This window comes from Pectinophora gossypiella, chromosome 4 (assembly GCF_024362695.1).
Source record: "Pectinophora gossypiella chromosome 4, ilPecGoss1.1, whole genome shotgun sequence".
NCBI classification, from domain to species: Eukaryota; Metazoa; Arthropoda; class Insecta; order Lepidoptera; family Gelechiidae; genus Pectinophora; species Pectinophora gossypiella.
Genome location: NC_065407.1, coordinates 9,904,835 through 9,919,353, shown reverse-complemented (window position 1 = coordinate 9,919,353; position 14,519 = coordinate 9,904,835). Strand labels below are relative to the sequence as shown.

General features: G+C 39.3%; 3 protein-coding genes across 5 annotated transcripts in view; 1 reads left to right on the top strand and 2 right to left on the bottom strand.

The window, feature by feature from the left end:
* LOC126366506 (spondin-1) overlaps window positions 1–3,258 on the bottom strand; it is a 32,413-nt gene extending 29,155 nt beyond the window's left edge. The window contains exons 1-2 of one of the 3 annotated variants that reach the window (XM_050009634.1): window positions 3,238–3,258; window positions 392–571 (exon numbers count right to left, since the gene is read on the bottom strand). In XM_050009634.1, coding sequence (XP_049865591.1) covers window positions 392–551 — 160 coding nt within the window. In that variant the 5' untranslated portion in view covers window positions 552–571; window positions 3,238–3,258. Of the gene's footprint in view, window positions 1–391; window positions 572–1,554; window positions 1,598–1,689; window positions 1,828–3,237 lie in introns of those variants that run through there. The other 2 variants (XM_050009633.1, XM_050009632.1) reach the window with 2 other exon arrangements.
* LOC126366522 (phosphatidylcholine:ceramide cholinephosphotransferase 2-like) overlaps window positions 1–14,519 on the top strand; it is a 112,077-nt gene that overhangs the window by 68,160 nt on the left and 29,398 nt on the right. The window lies entirely within an intron of this gene.
* LOC126366549 (uncharacterized protein KIAA0930 homolog) overlaps window positions 6,040–14,519 on the bottom strand; it is a 40,629-nt gene continuing 32,149 nt past the window's right edge. The window contains exons 7-9 of the mRNA XM_050009701.1: window positions 13,548–13,701; window positions 10,705–10,854; window positions 6,040–10,372 (exon numbers count right to left, since the gene is read on the bottom strand). Coding sequence (XP_049865658.1) covers window positions 10,332–10,372; window positions 10,705–10,854; window positions 13,548–13,701 — 345 coding nt within the window. The 3' untranslated portion in view covers window positions 6,040–10,331. The remainder of the gene's footprint in view (window positions 10,373–10,704; window positions 10,855–13,547; window positions 13,702–14,519) is intronic.

Here is a 14,519-nt window from a genome sequence, read left to right as displayed (position 1 = left end):
TGTCACGCTATTAATCCTTTTCGAGTAGAGTAGACTCATTGAGAAAAAGAAACACGCTCCGAAGTTTTAAATATTATAAGTTAATAAATAATATAATTTTGAAAATATTGTATTTTAGACTGTTTTACTGAAATTATTATGTAATAATTTTGTAAGTGTATAATAATTTTATTACCTTTAACTTGTTTAATTCATAATTAACTATGTTACTTGCTAATATTTTTTATAATGAAGCTGCTGTCACCTCTTACGTTGCTGTGCCCTTGCAGGGCGTCACATGTACCTAATACCATGTATGTAACACCTAACTACTTGTGACTTTGCAATGAATAAATGAATATGAATATGAACACAATAAAAAGACGGATGTGATTGTAAAAAGTTGCCGTACCAACGTATCTCTGATCAGGCACGTATCTCTCGATCTCGCCGTTGACGAGCACGCGGTAGAAGTTGTCTCCGGGCGACTTGTTGTCCGCCGCCACGGCCGGCGTCAGCTCGCACGCCTGCGCACTCGCCGCCGCCAGCACCACCAACCATAGCACCAGCATCTTCCGGGTCTTAACACATACTGGAACAATATCGGTAACAAAAATAATGAAGAAATTAGAGATACAGAGACTTCGTATAATGATGATGATGATCTCTCCGACCGATTTCGGCCATGGCGACTACTTCGACTCCTAGTCGGCACGACGCTGATGCTCTCAAAGTCCTCAAATGCGCTCAAAGTCCCGCACAACGCCCCCAACGCTTCTTCGTAAAGTCCTCATTAAATTACGCGATCCCTCGAGCGCGTCGGGTTAGGGCAGTGTAATACACCGAGTGAATTCGCCATACTTTTTATTCCTACAACCGACGCATCATGCTGGTTGGTGATGTTAGATGAAATATCTGGACTCATTAGCACATACTTAGTTTTTCATTTTTGTAGTTTTGTAATGTAGTACCCATTGATGTATTCAGAATACTGAGGGGGATAATTCAAAGCATGATTCATGATTCTGAGCTAATATCAAGTACAATTTTCGATCGCAATATCAAGTGGATTTTTCCGTCGCAAAGTATGGAACAGAAAATAATTTAAAAAAACTAAAAAAAACATGAATTTTGCGACGGAAAATTCCAATGTCACTTACACCCCACAGAAGTACATACAGTAGCCATACAAGTAGGTACGGGTGTTAGTAACACCGTAACGAATACTGAGCGCGATGGCTCAGACCATGTTTCTAAGTTGATATCAAGTGGAATTTCCAATCGGAAAATTCATGAAAATGTTTGTATTTTTTTAAATTATTTTCTGTTCCATACTTTGCGACGGAAAAATCCACTTGATATCAACTCAGAATCATGGTCTGAATCATCCCTCAAAGTTTTCGTTACGATGTCACTTACACTCCGTATTTTACTATTTGGGACCCCCAATTTGGGATTGCCCCACAGATGACGTCATCCCTCAAAACTGTCGTCGACATGAAACGCTTGCAGATCAGATCAGAACGTAACGTTATCGTATGCCAGAATAAAAGAAGTAAGATAACGTGAACTCACAACCACATAAATGACACGCCACTACCATAACCCCTGTGTTTTACCACTTTTATATTTTTTTACAAGTTATAATGATATACATTAAATTGCATTGAATAATATTTATAATTACAAATTAATTGGCTCTCGACTCACCACCAGACGTCAGGCTCGGGCGACAGTCGCAGTGAGATGAGACAGATAAGAGGTCAGATGTCGTGGTCACGGACCAACCCGCACGATTGCTAAGTTTTTACATACCTCGTATTTATCTTCACACAAATATCGGTTAAAATAAGCCGTTATGATACATTTTATTTATTATATTTATCTTAAGTTCAGAGTGTTATGAACTTATGACACAAATACCGAAATGTTGTTTCTAAGGAATTGTGACTGTGTCCCCGAAATGCCTTCCCTATTACAAAGAATAACTTTTGTATGTACTTATATAGTAATTAAGAAAGGAAAAAATATATGTAAAGTGAAACAGGCAATGTTCGTTTCTCTTCATATTGTAAAATAAATAGATCGAAACAAAAAACATCTTTATCATATTTTTTTCACATAAAGAACGTCTCATCCGTCTAAAACTACTGCAGTTTCCCATAACATCTATATCCCGGGAAAATAATCTGCAAGAAAAATCTCGACACAGAGCGCTAGATGTTCTTAAAAAACACAAAATATTGTTATACAATTCAGTAATTTGGCTGACTTATATCGGTTCCCAGACAGTCAATCGCATGCATTCATATCTTCTAAATAATAAACTTTTTACAAAGTTGCTGTTTAAGTTACAAATATAAACCACTTAACTGTTACAAAAAACGTATCGTGGCATAAAGAAATAAACATTTGAAACATCTTTAATCCATTGGTGACCGATATATAACTCATGGCATTACCTAACACAAAGTTTGATTTTATCGAATTTGGTCAGTGCAGGCTCACGTTAATAGGTCTGACGTCACCACCACCCTCCATGCTTGGAGGGGTCAAGGCTAGACAGTGACAGCATGCCACCACTCTATTAGTACTGGTAGGAATGTGGGGCACAAGTTATGATTTCAAATCTAATTATAGACTTCAGGAACACGCTCGGGGAACGATGAACAATATTCGTGGCAAATAGGAAGGATTTCGTGTGTTCACCGAGACGTATACTGTTAAGACTTTAAAACAAAACATTAAAATAGACTAAAAAATAAACACTAACAATAATTGAGTAGTTTCGTAGATCTAAGTTAAATTACGAAATTCGGATTACTAAATAAAGACAGGTCTAAAGGTGACAAAAAACGTTTTCTTTTTTGCACATTTTGTCCCGTTTTTCTATGATGTCACAAATTCCATAGTAAGTAATTTAATTTAATGTTTTGACGATAAGTAAAAAGTAAGTGACTCGTTGAAAACTACCCTATTATGAAAAGCTCAATAACTTATCAAACGTATAATTAAAAGCTCCTTTACATGCATGTAATAGATTTTTATATACGTAGGTATGTAAAATAATCAGGTAAATAGGGAAGTATCGACTCAGTCAAAAATTTTAAAGCATAATCAAAAGCTTAATCCTGCCTTTGTTGCTGCACAGTCGGGCTAAAAGAAGGACCGAAAAATTCTTATTACGAAATATGACTGATAATTAATGTGAAATTCCGAAATGCGAGAGAAGAAGCGAGGATAAGACAAAGCACTCACCTTGTCCCAATCCAGGCGGGTAATGAGCGCGGCGCGGACACGTTGCTCAACTCCTGCGCAAATGATGGCTTCCGGCGCGCGCGCACCGTCTGCCGCCTACAGCACGCGCCTGGAACACTACCACGGGTTCTGTGCACAACTTTAACATACTATAATTTAAATGATTACCTGTACATATGAACACAGACCTCCCCTCAATCAATCAGAGGGGGTACGGAGTAACAAATAACCTACAAGTCCATCACGCTGCTCTACTGCGGCATATTATAGGTTCTTATGAGTACACAAAAATGTACCTACTACTGAGTATCTACTTACCTTCTTACATTACATAAGTAGTCATACCTACCTACTTTTATATAAGTAGAAGTGAGAAACATGAACAGCTTCCATTCTGATATCCTTATTAAATATTTATGTTAAAGCTTTGCCCGCAATAGTTACAGGCTACGAGTTAGGTGTTTTCCACTTCTATTCAATTATATTATGCATTAATAATTATGGGTCTGAAGGCATCAGATAGTTATGTTATAAATTATTACTGAGTGGTATCATGGTCGATTTCCTTTGCCCATCAAGTAGGTACATTATTTATGTGAATGTTCGTAGAACGAGTGTTGGCGTTGTGAATTTGTAATCTATTTAACAATGAGAACAAGCAGTTGTGGCTACGCCCTATGACTACAAGACTACGATGACCGCATAATATGTCACGTAATGACAAAACAGTCCGAACAACTTTGACACTGAATAACTTTGACAAGTTGACATGTCAGGCGAGTAATAAATCACAATTTGTTGTTTCAGGTACAGTACAGGGTTTGCGTCATCATCAGTCATGGTAGCATGGTAACTAATTTATGAGTACATTGCCCCTGGAAAAGTAAGTGGTTTCGATTTATTTACGTTGAGGTTACGCATAACATAAGCTCACTATATTCCCAATGAGGTACATCGCCATTTGAATTGGCGACGCCTCACCGAACTTTCTTTCTTTCAGCTTTCTGGCTCAATTTGAGGCGTATCGTGGTCTGTAATGGTCGAGCCAACTGTATTAGTGGAAATGTACGGGTACGCATTATGTTTTTACTTACTTATTGTTGGTTTGCCTCAGATGGTATTAACCTAACTAATTGGTAGGATATCTAAATGGGGACAGCTGAGGGCTCTCACCCGGTACAAAAGTTTAAGACAACAGGCCTGAGGGAACCCAGTTTAGCGCAAACCTTGCCCCAGGACATCGTCTGAGAAGATTATATGTCTAGATTTAGAAAAAATAATCGACCCCAGTGGGCTGATAGCGATAGGCGCTGAATGACAATCATCTACCACGCCGGCAGGGTCGGTATAAGGGGTCCTTGAGTGTGGGTACGCATATTTTAACTAAAAAGCCCCAAATAATAAATGAGATAGACAACAATAGTCACTAACACACGCCCGCCACCCAATCGGGGTGGAAAGAGGCGCATGTCAGGAAACAAAATGTTACACACTCGCTATTGATGTCCTAAGATACATTTATGAATACTTAGCACCCGCACCTATACTAGGTACCTGTTGCAAATAATCTTTTAATAAAGAGAGGCACTGCGGATGTGAGTTTGTCTGTCTGTCCTAGCAAATACACCAACACTATTAGAATATGCATATTAAAAAATATAAAGTTTTGCATACATACTGGAAAGTACTAACAACTTTCTTCAAAAACTCGATAATATAATATAATAATAATCTAAACAAATAATAAAATAATTGATCTTGTTATCTTAAATGAATAATAATAACCAAACGCTCACTAAAATAAGTTGAAACTACTTTCTTATAAACTGGTACAAGTTTAGCTCGCCACGTCACTTCCTGGCTGGACCTGCCCGTAATCCGGAAGCTGCTAACTAACGAATATTAAACTCGTCAAGATTATTATCTTTGTCCTCATAAAGACCGTGTTTACTTTTTACTTTCTTTATTGGCCGTTTTGCTTGTAAGGTGAATAGAAAATATATAACGATTTTCGATATGTTATTTAACGAAACTTAAATTATTTTCGAGTGAGCTTTAGAACTACATCTACCCGCACGGCATCGCTCTTTTTCCTATGCTGCTATCCTTTTCTGTCACTCAGAATCTTCATATGCTAAAGCGAGATAAAGAGCGGGAGCGCAACAAATGATTTCGCCGCGTGCATTCTTTTTATCTCGCTCTAGCAAGCGACGGTTCAAAGTGATAGAGAGGGATAGAAGCATCAACGCTTTTGCTATCATCAGCACGACAGTAACCACGGACTACCCCGTTACTTACGCAAAATTTCAGAATTTTTCTCTTTGCATAAATTAACTCCGATAATCTATAATCTAATAACAACAATAGGATAGTTTCCTACAAGTCAAAACACGAAATTACTACGGAATTTGCATGAAAAGGCAACCTGTGACGTCATAGAAAAACGTGACAAAATGTCGCACTTATTTTTACATTTTTCTTTATTGTAATTCATAAATAAGTTAAATAGAAAAAAAAAACATTGTTATTTGTTAACTTTAGATCTGTCAGGTTATTTAGTAATCAGAATTTCATAATTTATCTTTGACGTAAGAAACTACCCAATTCTTCGCGAGACTGCCCAAAGAAGAAACTCCTTCATATTAGTCAGAATAAAATTAAAAGCTTAAGAAAATTAAAGAATGGGGACGTTGAGGTTCACGTGTAGGAACAACAAATTGATACCCTCTGTTTTATGCTATGGGCAAAACAAAAATACTTAAAATCCAAGTACTTAAACTGAATTGAAATCAAACGCTTGGGAATGCTTGCAATAATTTTATTCAGTCAAATGATATAAATATTTAACTATACATATAGTGACGATTCATGACTAGATACAAATCTTTATATACCTACATAATATCCAATTGTAGCCTGTTATATGGAGCTTTTGTTGTGGGTGTCACTGCCGAGAGGCAGTGTTATTTGCTGTTTGTAAACATGTTATTTAATTAAGCTGCTAAACAGGCACCCATCCAAAGACTGACCACTCCCAACATGATCGTTATCAATCAGGAAGTACGTCTAAAGGTCAACGACACTGCATTAAATATTTTTGTCAATATAAAATTAGGAAATTCCAACACGATCCATATAACAAACCACCTTTCTTCGGAATACAATAATAATAATATCTACGGACAATACAAACGATGAGACTTGTACAAAAATAATCTTCACATTGTCTTGAAATACTCGCCGAGGTCCATTGGTTTCTATAGTTAGAGATCAAATCCCACAATTATTGATACATGTACGCAAGTGTAACGGCAATAGAAGCATCCAAGTCTCTGTTCGACTGAGGGTAAAGTATCTACATATATCTATATTAAATCACCAACTTTATTTTAACTTAATTTGGTTTAGGTTTAGGTTTAAAGAATATTTATTTCTCAACACAAGACATACAATGTCACTTATATGAGAAAAAAGTTATAACAATAAAAAGTAGGTGAGTCAAATATTATGACACCTCACAGAGACAGTAGAATATTAAGAAAACAAGGACACATTCACCGCATCTACCTAGGTATTTTAAACACCAATAGTTTTGAAGTGAAGATTAAAATTTGTTTGTAGATATATATTGGGCAACTTTGGTTTTAAATGCGGTGAATGAGTCTGCCTTTTTTATGTGTTTAGGTAGGTTATTATACAGCTTTGCTCCGTCAAAAGTAAACATTTTTTTTGCCATAGTTGGTCCGAGTTTGACAGGAATAAAACTAGCTGTGTCTCATTCTTGCAATTATTGTAAGTGTAGGACGGCACTAGTTTTTTAATAGTCAAATCAGGCTAAGTTTGAGTGCGCCGGAATAGGCACCATTATCATTCCAGAGATATGTCGTAAGAGTAAAACATGCTGGAAGACCTATACAAGTGATGGGTTGTTAACATGTTATCTCATACCACGAAAATTACTTTGTGGTCCATAGTTTGGATAGGACATTACAGGCTGATCTTCTGATTGTCCAAAAGTAAGAAGGCACGTTAATCCGTTGGTACCGGGCTACTAGCCCAAATACGGAGCGGCGGTATGCTCCATGCCTCCGGTTGATTGAGGAGAGGCCAGAGAGAACAGAGGTGTGCCTAGCAGTGGAACATTATATAAGTTGTATATATGATGATTATCATATTCATCAATGTGGTCTTGTGTGTCACCGCTTGATACTCAAACGGACAGCGCTGCGCTGGTTCGTTTCCCGGTACCAGACTTGCACCAAATTAATTTATGTTAAGTGCAATTTTCAGTAACACAGTTGGCTCGACCATCAGAGACGGCAATACGGCTCACACCGATCACTTTGGTCTAATAAAAAGCTCAGAAAAAGCGTGGATACTCAGATGATCTGTGATGAATATACCTTTGCCTAGACCAATTAGGAATATAGTAGTTTATATGTTATGTATTCATTATGACTCAGGAGTCCTAAGTTAGGAGTCGAATGCCGATGGTCTAAGTCATCTATCTCCTGGTGACTCTGTCCGTCCTAGAGGTTAGTTTCCAACTAGTCAAATCAGTTATTTTTTACAAAACGTCAACACACGAAATAACTATGGAATTTTTATGAAAAGGCAACCTGTGACGTCTTAGAAAAACGTGACAAAATGTCGCAGTTATTATTACAATTCAAATTCATAAATAAGTTAAATATAAACGAAACGTTTTTTGTCACCTTTAGATGCGTCTTTATTTAGTAATTAGAATTTCATAATTTATCTTTGACTTAGGAAACTAGCCGTGTCTATATGTCTGTGACATAACAATAATTTTAGTATGTTAACTACGACTTAGGACAAGATTCTTAAATAGCTGTATGAGTATTTACGGCTAAAATATATTATAATCTTATAATACGGACACTATGTTTACTTCACATGTCGTTACACTTTGCTACATCTTCCGCAATTCCATATTATCGAGCTTTAAACTTTAGGCCTAAAGTCTGACTAGATAGTAAAAGGAATACATGAAATAATACCATTACTTTTAAATGCTAACATAAACACTTTCAACTTATAGTACAACTTATGATTAAGCTTATCTCTCGCGTCAATTTGTTAGCCTAACTAACGTGGAATGATATGAAGCCGTCGACAATCGACTGTGCGAATGCAATACAATACAAATAATCGGCACACACGACACTCAAGTTCATTTAATTATGATATTCCTGAATCATAAACAAAACCATACTTATTCAACATAAGGTTTCAAATGAAGTATGTGTGTAGGATTCTGTTTGTAAAGGCATGTTTATTCAAATGAACTTGAAATGAACTTAGAAACTGTTATATTAGATAAACTTTTGCAGTTAAATAGATAGTCCGTGTTTTTTACTTAAACGAACTCGTGTGCGCTTCCGCCATTTAGAACGTATCAAATAAAGCCACGTAAACTAATAAGTAACATCAATTAATAAGGCAAACAGCGAACACCCTCCGCTCACAATATTTGGACTAAGACATTAATAAACTGTCCAATTTAAGGATCACTGTGCAGTTCAACATAAAGATGAGTTATTTGCAATATGCTGCTAGCACTTATTTTGTTTGAACATTGTTAAAGTAGACGTTCATCCTACTGAAATATAGCATATCCATAACATAGCGTCTGTAGGCAGGGGTATACAACTCGCCTGCGCACTCCTCGCTAGCGATGTTTAAGTCCCAAGTAACAGGGGGCGAGTTTATTGCCATTAACAGGGCACAAACCTGGAAAACCACGTGATATCAATTATCTACGATGCAAACATGAATTCAAACTCATAAAGTAATCAAAAGTACTCATAAATATAATCAAATCTTTAAATTGGACAGCTAAAAGTATAAACTATAGTAACGAATGATGAATAGCATCGTTTGAGGTTTATGCGGTTATTATCATAATTAAAACACATAATACCGGGTTCTTACCGCGTTATTATCACGGATATATTATCAGTCGTCCCGTGATCATCGCACTTGCAAGTGTTGAAATATTGAGAGACTCATATCCCTGATAATAACGCAGTTGATAATAACATCGTTGTCTGTATTACTATTATGGTCTCTACCCCTATCAAACCCCAAAGGGTGAATAACCAGCACCATGGATTATTATTGTGGTTTTTAATATATTAATAAATATACACTATGATAACATGTCGCTATGAGGGTGTCGCAAGAATAACACTTCTTGCACATCACGAAGGCACGCCGATTATATTTGTACTTGTTACAATTTTACACAGACTATTCATTCATTACTATATGGAATTACTTATTTATCACCATGCTCACCTATTTGTCATCATCGAACGGGGATCTCCGGTACCGAACTTGCAGCAATTAGTTATTAATCTATATTTTGTAACGCACTTAGTTTGACCATTATAGACGGCGATACGGCAAGCTCGGCGACGTGCGAGTACCTACTTCGTTCATCGTGCGATGAATGGACTACCCCAATTGCGAATGTAGCCGGAGCTTATGTTACGACATAGAATAATACTACATATAGATTGGACACTCTGCGCCCCGCGCTTATTCCTATTGGTGCCGAGCTAAATTTACTTCACCCCCTTTGGGTCTTACTTTAGTCTAAATTTCTGTATGCCGTTAAGGGGTAAAGGAGCGCGCGCAGACTGTCTGTCTTGCTCGCACGCGTTAGGCAGCACATGGTAATAACGAGATTTTTGTTTATTTATTTATTTATTACCCGGTGGGCTGGTAACCAGTCGCCATACAGTTTGATATTGGTACAAATACCCACCCCGATTGGGTCTGTGGGCGTTAATTGTCATTGCAGGTTAAGGCAAACCTACATAAGAACCTAAACCTATAAGTAAAAACTTGCCAGTATTAAAATAAATGCTAATAACAAATCGGAGGAACTGGCCGAATCAAGGAGAGGCCTATGCCCAGCGGTGGGATTAACAGGCTAGAAAAAAAAATTAAACTATAAAACTCTTCCACATACCTTCATGATAATACAAGAAGACATTAGTAGAATACTAATTTAACTTTAGGAGTATACAATTGCGGTAGTAGTCTCGGGATCAGGTCGGGCGGCTTTAGAACGTCAGGATTGGTTCCTCGCGGTGGTCTAGTATATCTGTAATGTAATGAAAAAGTGTGGTTATTAGTATGGTTATAAGAACCAAAAATAATGGTTATTGGTTACAATAACGGACAATTAGCGGTATAAAGTCAATGACTGTAATATAATTTATTTTGTGGTGAAAAAAATCATAAATTACGAAGGTTTTAAAAATTTAAATTTGTTTTAGTTTCATGGACAGACACATAAGGGAAGTAACGTAATGGATTTTTCACAGGAAACTATTCGTTAATCAGTTCTCGTCCAAGTATTGATTAAGAGCCAATCAGTCGCAATAGTCGAAGATATTTTTTTTTTATATTTCAATAAAAATAATAATGGCATACCTTTGGCAATGCTCCACCATGGCAGCGTGACGTAAGTGAGGTACGCGTTGAGCGGCGTGCACTGCGCGCGCCGGCCCTCCTTCCACAGGTGGAAGGTCTGCGTGAACCCGCGCATCGCCCACAGCGGGTTGTACGCGCCGTCGTCCAGCTCTGGAACGGTCGTTAGCAAAACGGTTATAAATCAAATAATACCAGCAGTTCTGATCGGGCGGATCCTATATTTAATTTAAACCTAGCAGATTCTCCCTACGTTAAAATAATAAAAAAAAAACAAAGGGAGGACACGGAGACACCGAAAGCTAGCGCGTACCGTTGTGCTTACGCTTGGGCACGTCGCACCAGTAGTAGATGTCGGTGCCGTCGGGCGTGGTGCGGCGCGGCGGCAGGCGCGCGCGCCGGAACAGCGCCGCCGCCGCGCCGCGCCGCCGCGGCAGCGTCACGTAGCCGCGCGCGCCCGCCCAGCGCGCGCCCTCCGCGCCCCCCGCGCCCGCGTTGCCGTTGGCGTCGCACGTCTCCGGCTGCGGGCAGCCCCGCGGCCACTCGCGCGCGCTCGGCAGCTCCTCCTGGCCGCGCACGGTGACGCGCGCGGCGGCGGGCACGGTGCGGCAGTGCTGCGGGCACGCGGCCGCGATGTCGCAGTCGTCGAGCTGCGCCGCGTCGTCCGCCAGCTCGGCGTCGGCGGCGGGCGCGAGGGCCGCGTTGCCGCGGCGGCGGCGGCGCGGGCTGGGCGGGATGGGCCGCAGCGGCGCGGGCCCGGCGCCGGCGGCGGCGCGGCCGCGGCGCGGGCTCACGGTCCGCAGGCAGGCGGGCGTGGACACGTCGGGCTGCGCGCGCGCGTACACGTCGCGCATGTCGGCCGCCACGCGCGGCGCGCGCGCGCAGCAGCGCCAGCGCGCGGAGGAAGCCGAGCCGCGCGACCCGCGCCGCTCTACGGACAGACAGGGCCGTCAGTCCACTCGCACCCGCACTCCCCGACCCTCCCTCCACTCCCGATATGTACAATCTCAACCCTTTTATTACTTGTTATAAACTTCATACACTTTATAAGCCCCCGAATGAAAGTCTGAATTATGCCTTTATAATTCATGGCATATCTAAAATCAAATCGGGACGTACGAGTATGACTTTGCCCACGGAATGTGGTTCATGGATGGATGACCGACTGGCCCGATTGACATGCTGGTCATTATTGGTTCCCATTACGACCGGCGGCACTATTTAGTACTTTGGTGTTAATTGCTAGTTTAGTTTAAGTAGGGTAACAACTATTACAGAATTGGGTATCTAGTGACCTCTAGGGATGTGTTAGAATTTTGTTATTGCGAGGGTCGGCGGCTGGCTTCCTCCGAACGCACATTCGACTACACTACGCGACGCTACCGCGAGCCCGCGCAAGCGCACATTCAGCGGTACAGCGATCAAGCGTGAAGCGTGCGCGATACTATACCGTCTTGTGCATAACCGAACATTGCTGATAGGCTTTTAACATACATACATTGACAACGAACATTAAATACATAAATTAGGCGATAATAAGCAATTTGGCGTAACAATTTAGACAAAAACATCGACGTTTACGAGGTTACGTACACATTCCAATATTTCCAATACACAAGTATATGTAAACAACAAGGTTATCAGATGAAATTCCTTAATACATTGCCTCAACCGTATTAATACCATAAGCCTTTTAGGGAATTATTAAATGTGAGCATGCGTAATAATTATGTGCATCGAGAGGCAGGATTTCAAAAGCATGTGTTGTGGACAAAACGTAAATTAAAAGACAGAAAGAGGGCCTAGAAGTCGATGTATAAAAGTATTATTACCGCCGGTCAAAGGCGTAAGTATGCTATGTTATCTTGCTATGTTTGATTGAATTCTTATAATATATATTAATCCATAGTTTACCATTATTCTAAACATCACAGGCATGGTTGATAATGTTAATTCCAATGTTTCCTGTTATAGAAAAATTGTCTCTGATTTTTTTACCTGTACCCATAATAATCTCACATTAACTAGTAGAATAATTTTGTATATCCACATGACATAATATGTTATAAACAGATTATTATCCGGTTCTAATTATCTAACGCGTGTTGTTTTGGCTCTCAGTACTAAAATTCCGAAAAGATAACATTATCAACTTGCCTGTTGGAATCATATTTCGTTATGTTCCTACAAGTCTAAACTGGTGTAAGTCTGAAATCATTGCAACTTGTGAACAAATACTGTTTCGTTTAGGTTGCAACCAGATTTGCCAGTTTAAACTTGTAAAATAGTAAATTGACACTCTTATTAATGCGGGGTTATTATGTGAACTAGGTGAGAATAGGCTGAGTTTCGTTTTGAGCTAATATAACATCTTTAACCTTTGACTTTTAAATAATTTTCTTTTTTAAGACGACAAGACGCATCTTTGATAATTACGTCGTATGACTGTTAGGTTGATTCGATTAACATAATTTACCATTTACTACTCTAAAGTCGATATGATATATTCTGAAGTTGTTACTTTATCTATCTAAACAAGTAGAGTCGTTAAACACCTTACTCCACAATAACCCCGTATCATCTAAAATTAATATTTCCGGTCAATTTCCAGACCAATATCCCAGAGAGGAAAACAAACATTTGTCTGTCACTTATTCGACATTATGATTGACATTAAGGTGCTTGCTTCTTTCACTTATCTTGTGACATAAAGATGAAGATTCTAGCCATTACACTAAAGCGATCGTCACTTAAAACTGGGAAATTGCCGAAAAAACCGTGAGAATGTCGAGCAATGTTGTTTACCTCCACGGAAAACGGTCCTAGTATATTGTGTAAAGGCTAACCGTCTCTAAGGTCCCCGGCCTCCACCTCTGCGATGCCGCTGACGAGGGAGTCCAGCCCCTCGTTCTCCGATCGACTCTTGTCGCTCTTGTCGCGCGTGCGCCACCCGCCGCGCACGAAGTTGTTGATGTTCGCGCTCGGGTCGCTCAGCCGTCTCTATAATGTTGTTGGGATAAGTTTAGTACGGTCACACAGTCACACCTAAGACACTCCATACAAAAATCTCATTCTTATCCTGTGCCGCTAAACACGCAGGTGCAAGTGAGACAGTCCGCGCGCTCTCCCTCTTACCCCTTAGCGGCTTACGGCCATTAAAGACTAAAGTAAGACGAATTGATGCATGACGGAGAGTTACCGTTCTATACGTAATATTATTCTTTATTCTATGGTATAGTATCAAATAACTATATGGGGTTGTTTATTTTAACAACGTTAAAAAATTCAAGCATCATTGTGCCCACGATTATAAACAATATTAAACACACGCTAATTGTCACCCAAAGCCTATGAAACCAAAAGTCAATTCTTATAAAAAATATGTATCCAAATCGACAGAAATCAAGGATCATGAAAAAGATACCATTTTGCCATTAATATAGTTGATATTGATGATCAGAATCATAGGATATTATGATGAAGTCGGTAAAAATGCAAGTAACAGCTAAAATAAATTGATTTATCAAATTGTTTAAATGCGACGCGCGTTTGTGCACATGTTTATAATATTGTTACATATTTTATCAATGTTGGTACGTGCTATGTTTGGCACGTTGTCAAATTGTCATATATGATATCTACACAGCTGTTCATTATATAGTCTTTGATAAGGGATAATTAGTAGGATAATAGCAGAAATGAAATTATACATGAGTGACTTGTTCCGTCCATACCCAAAAGGATTCCGGGATTAGTTGTGTCGATCTGTGCAAAGTACATTACTAGCCTAAAAAAGTAATAATAATACGCGGAAGTAT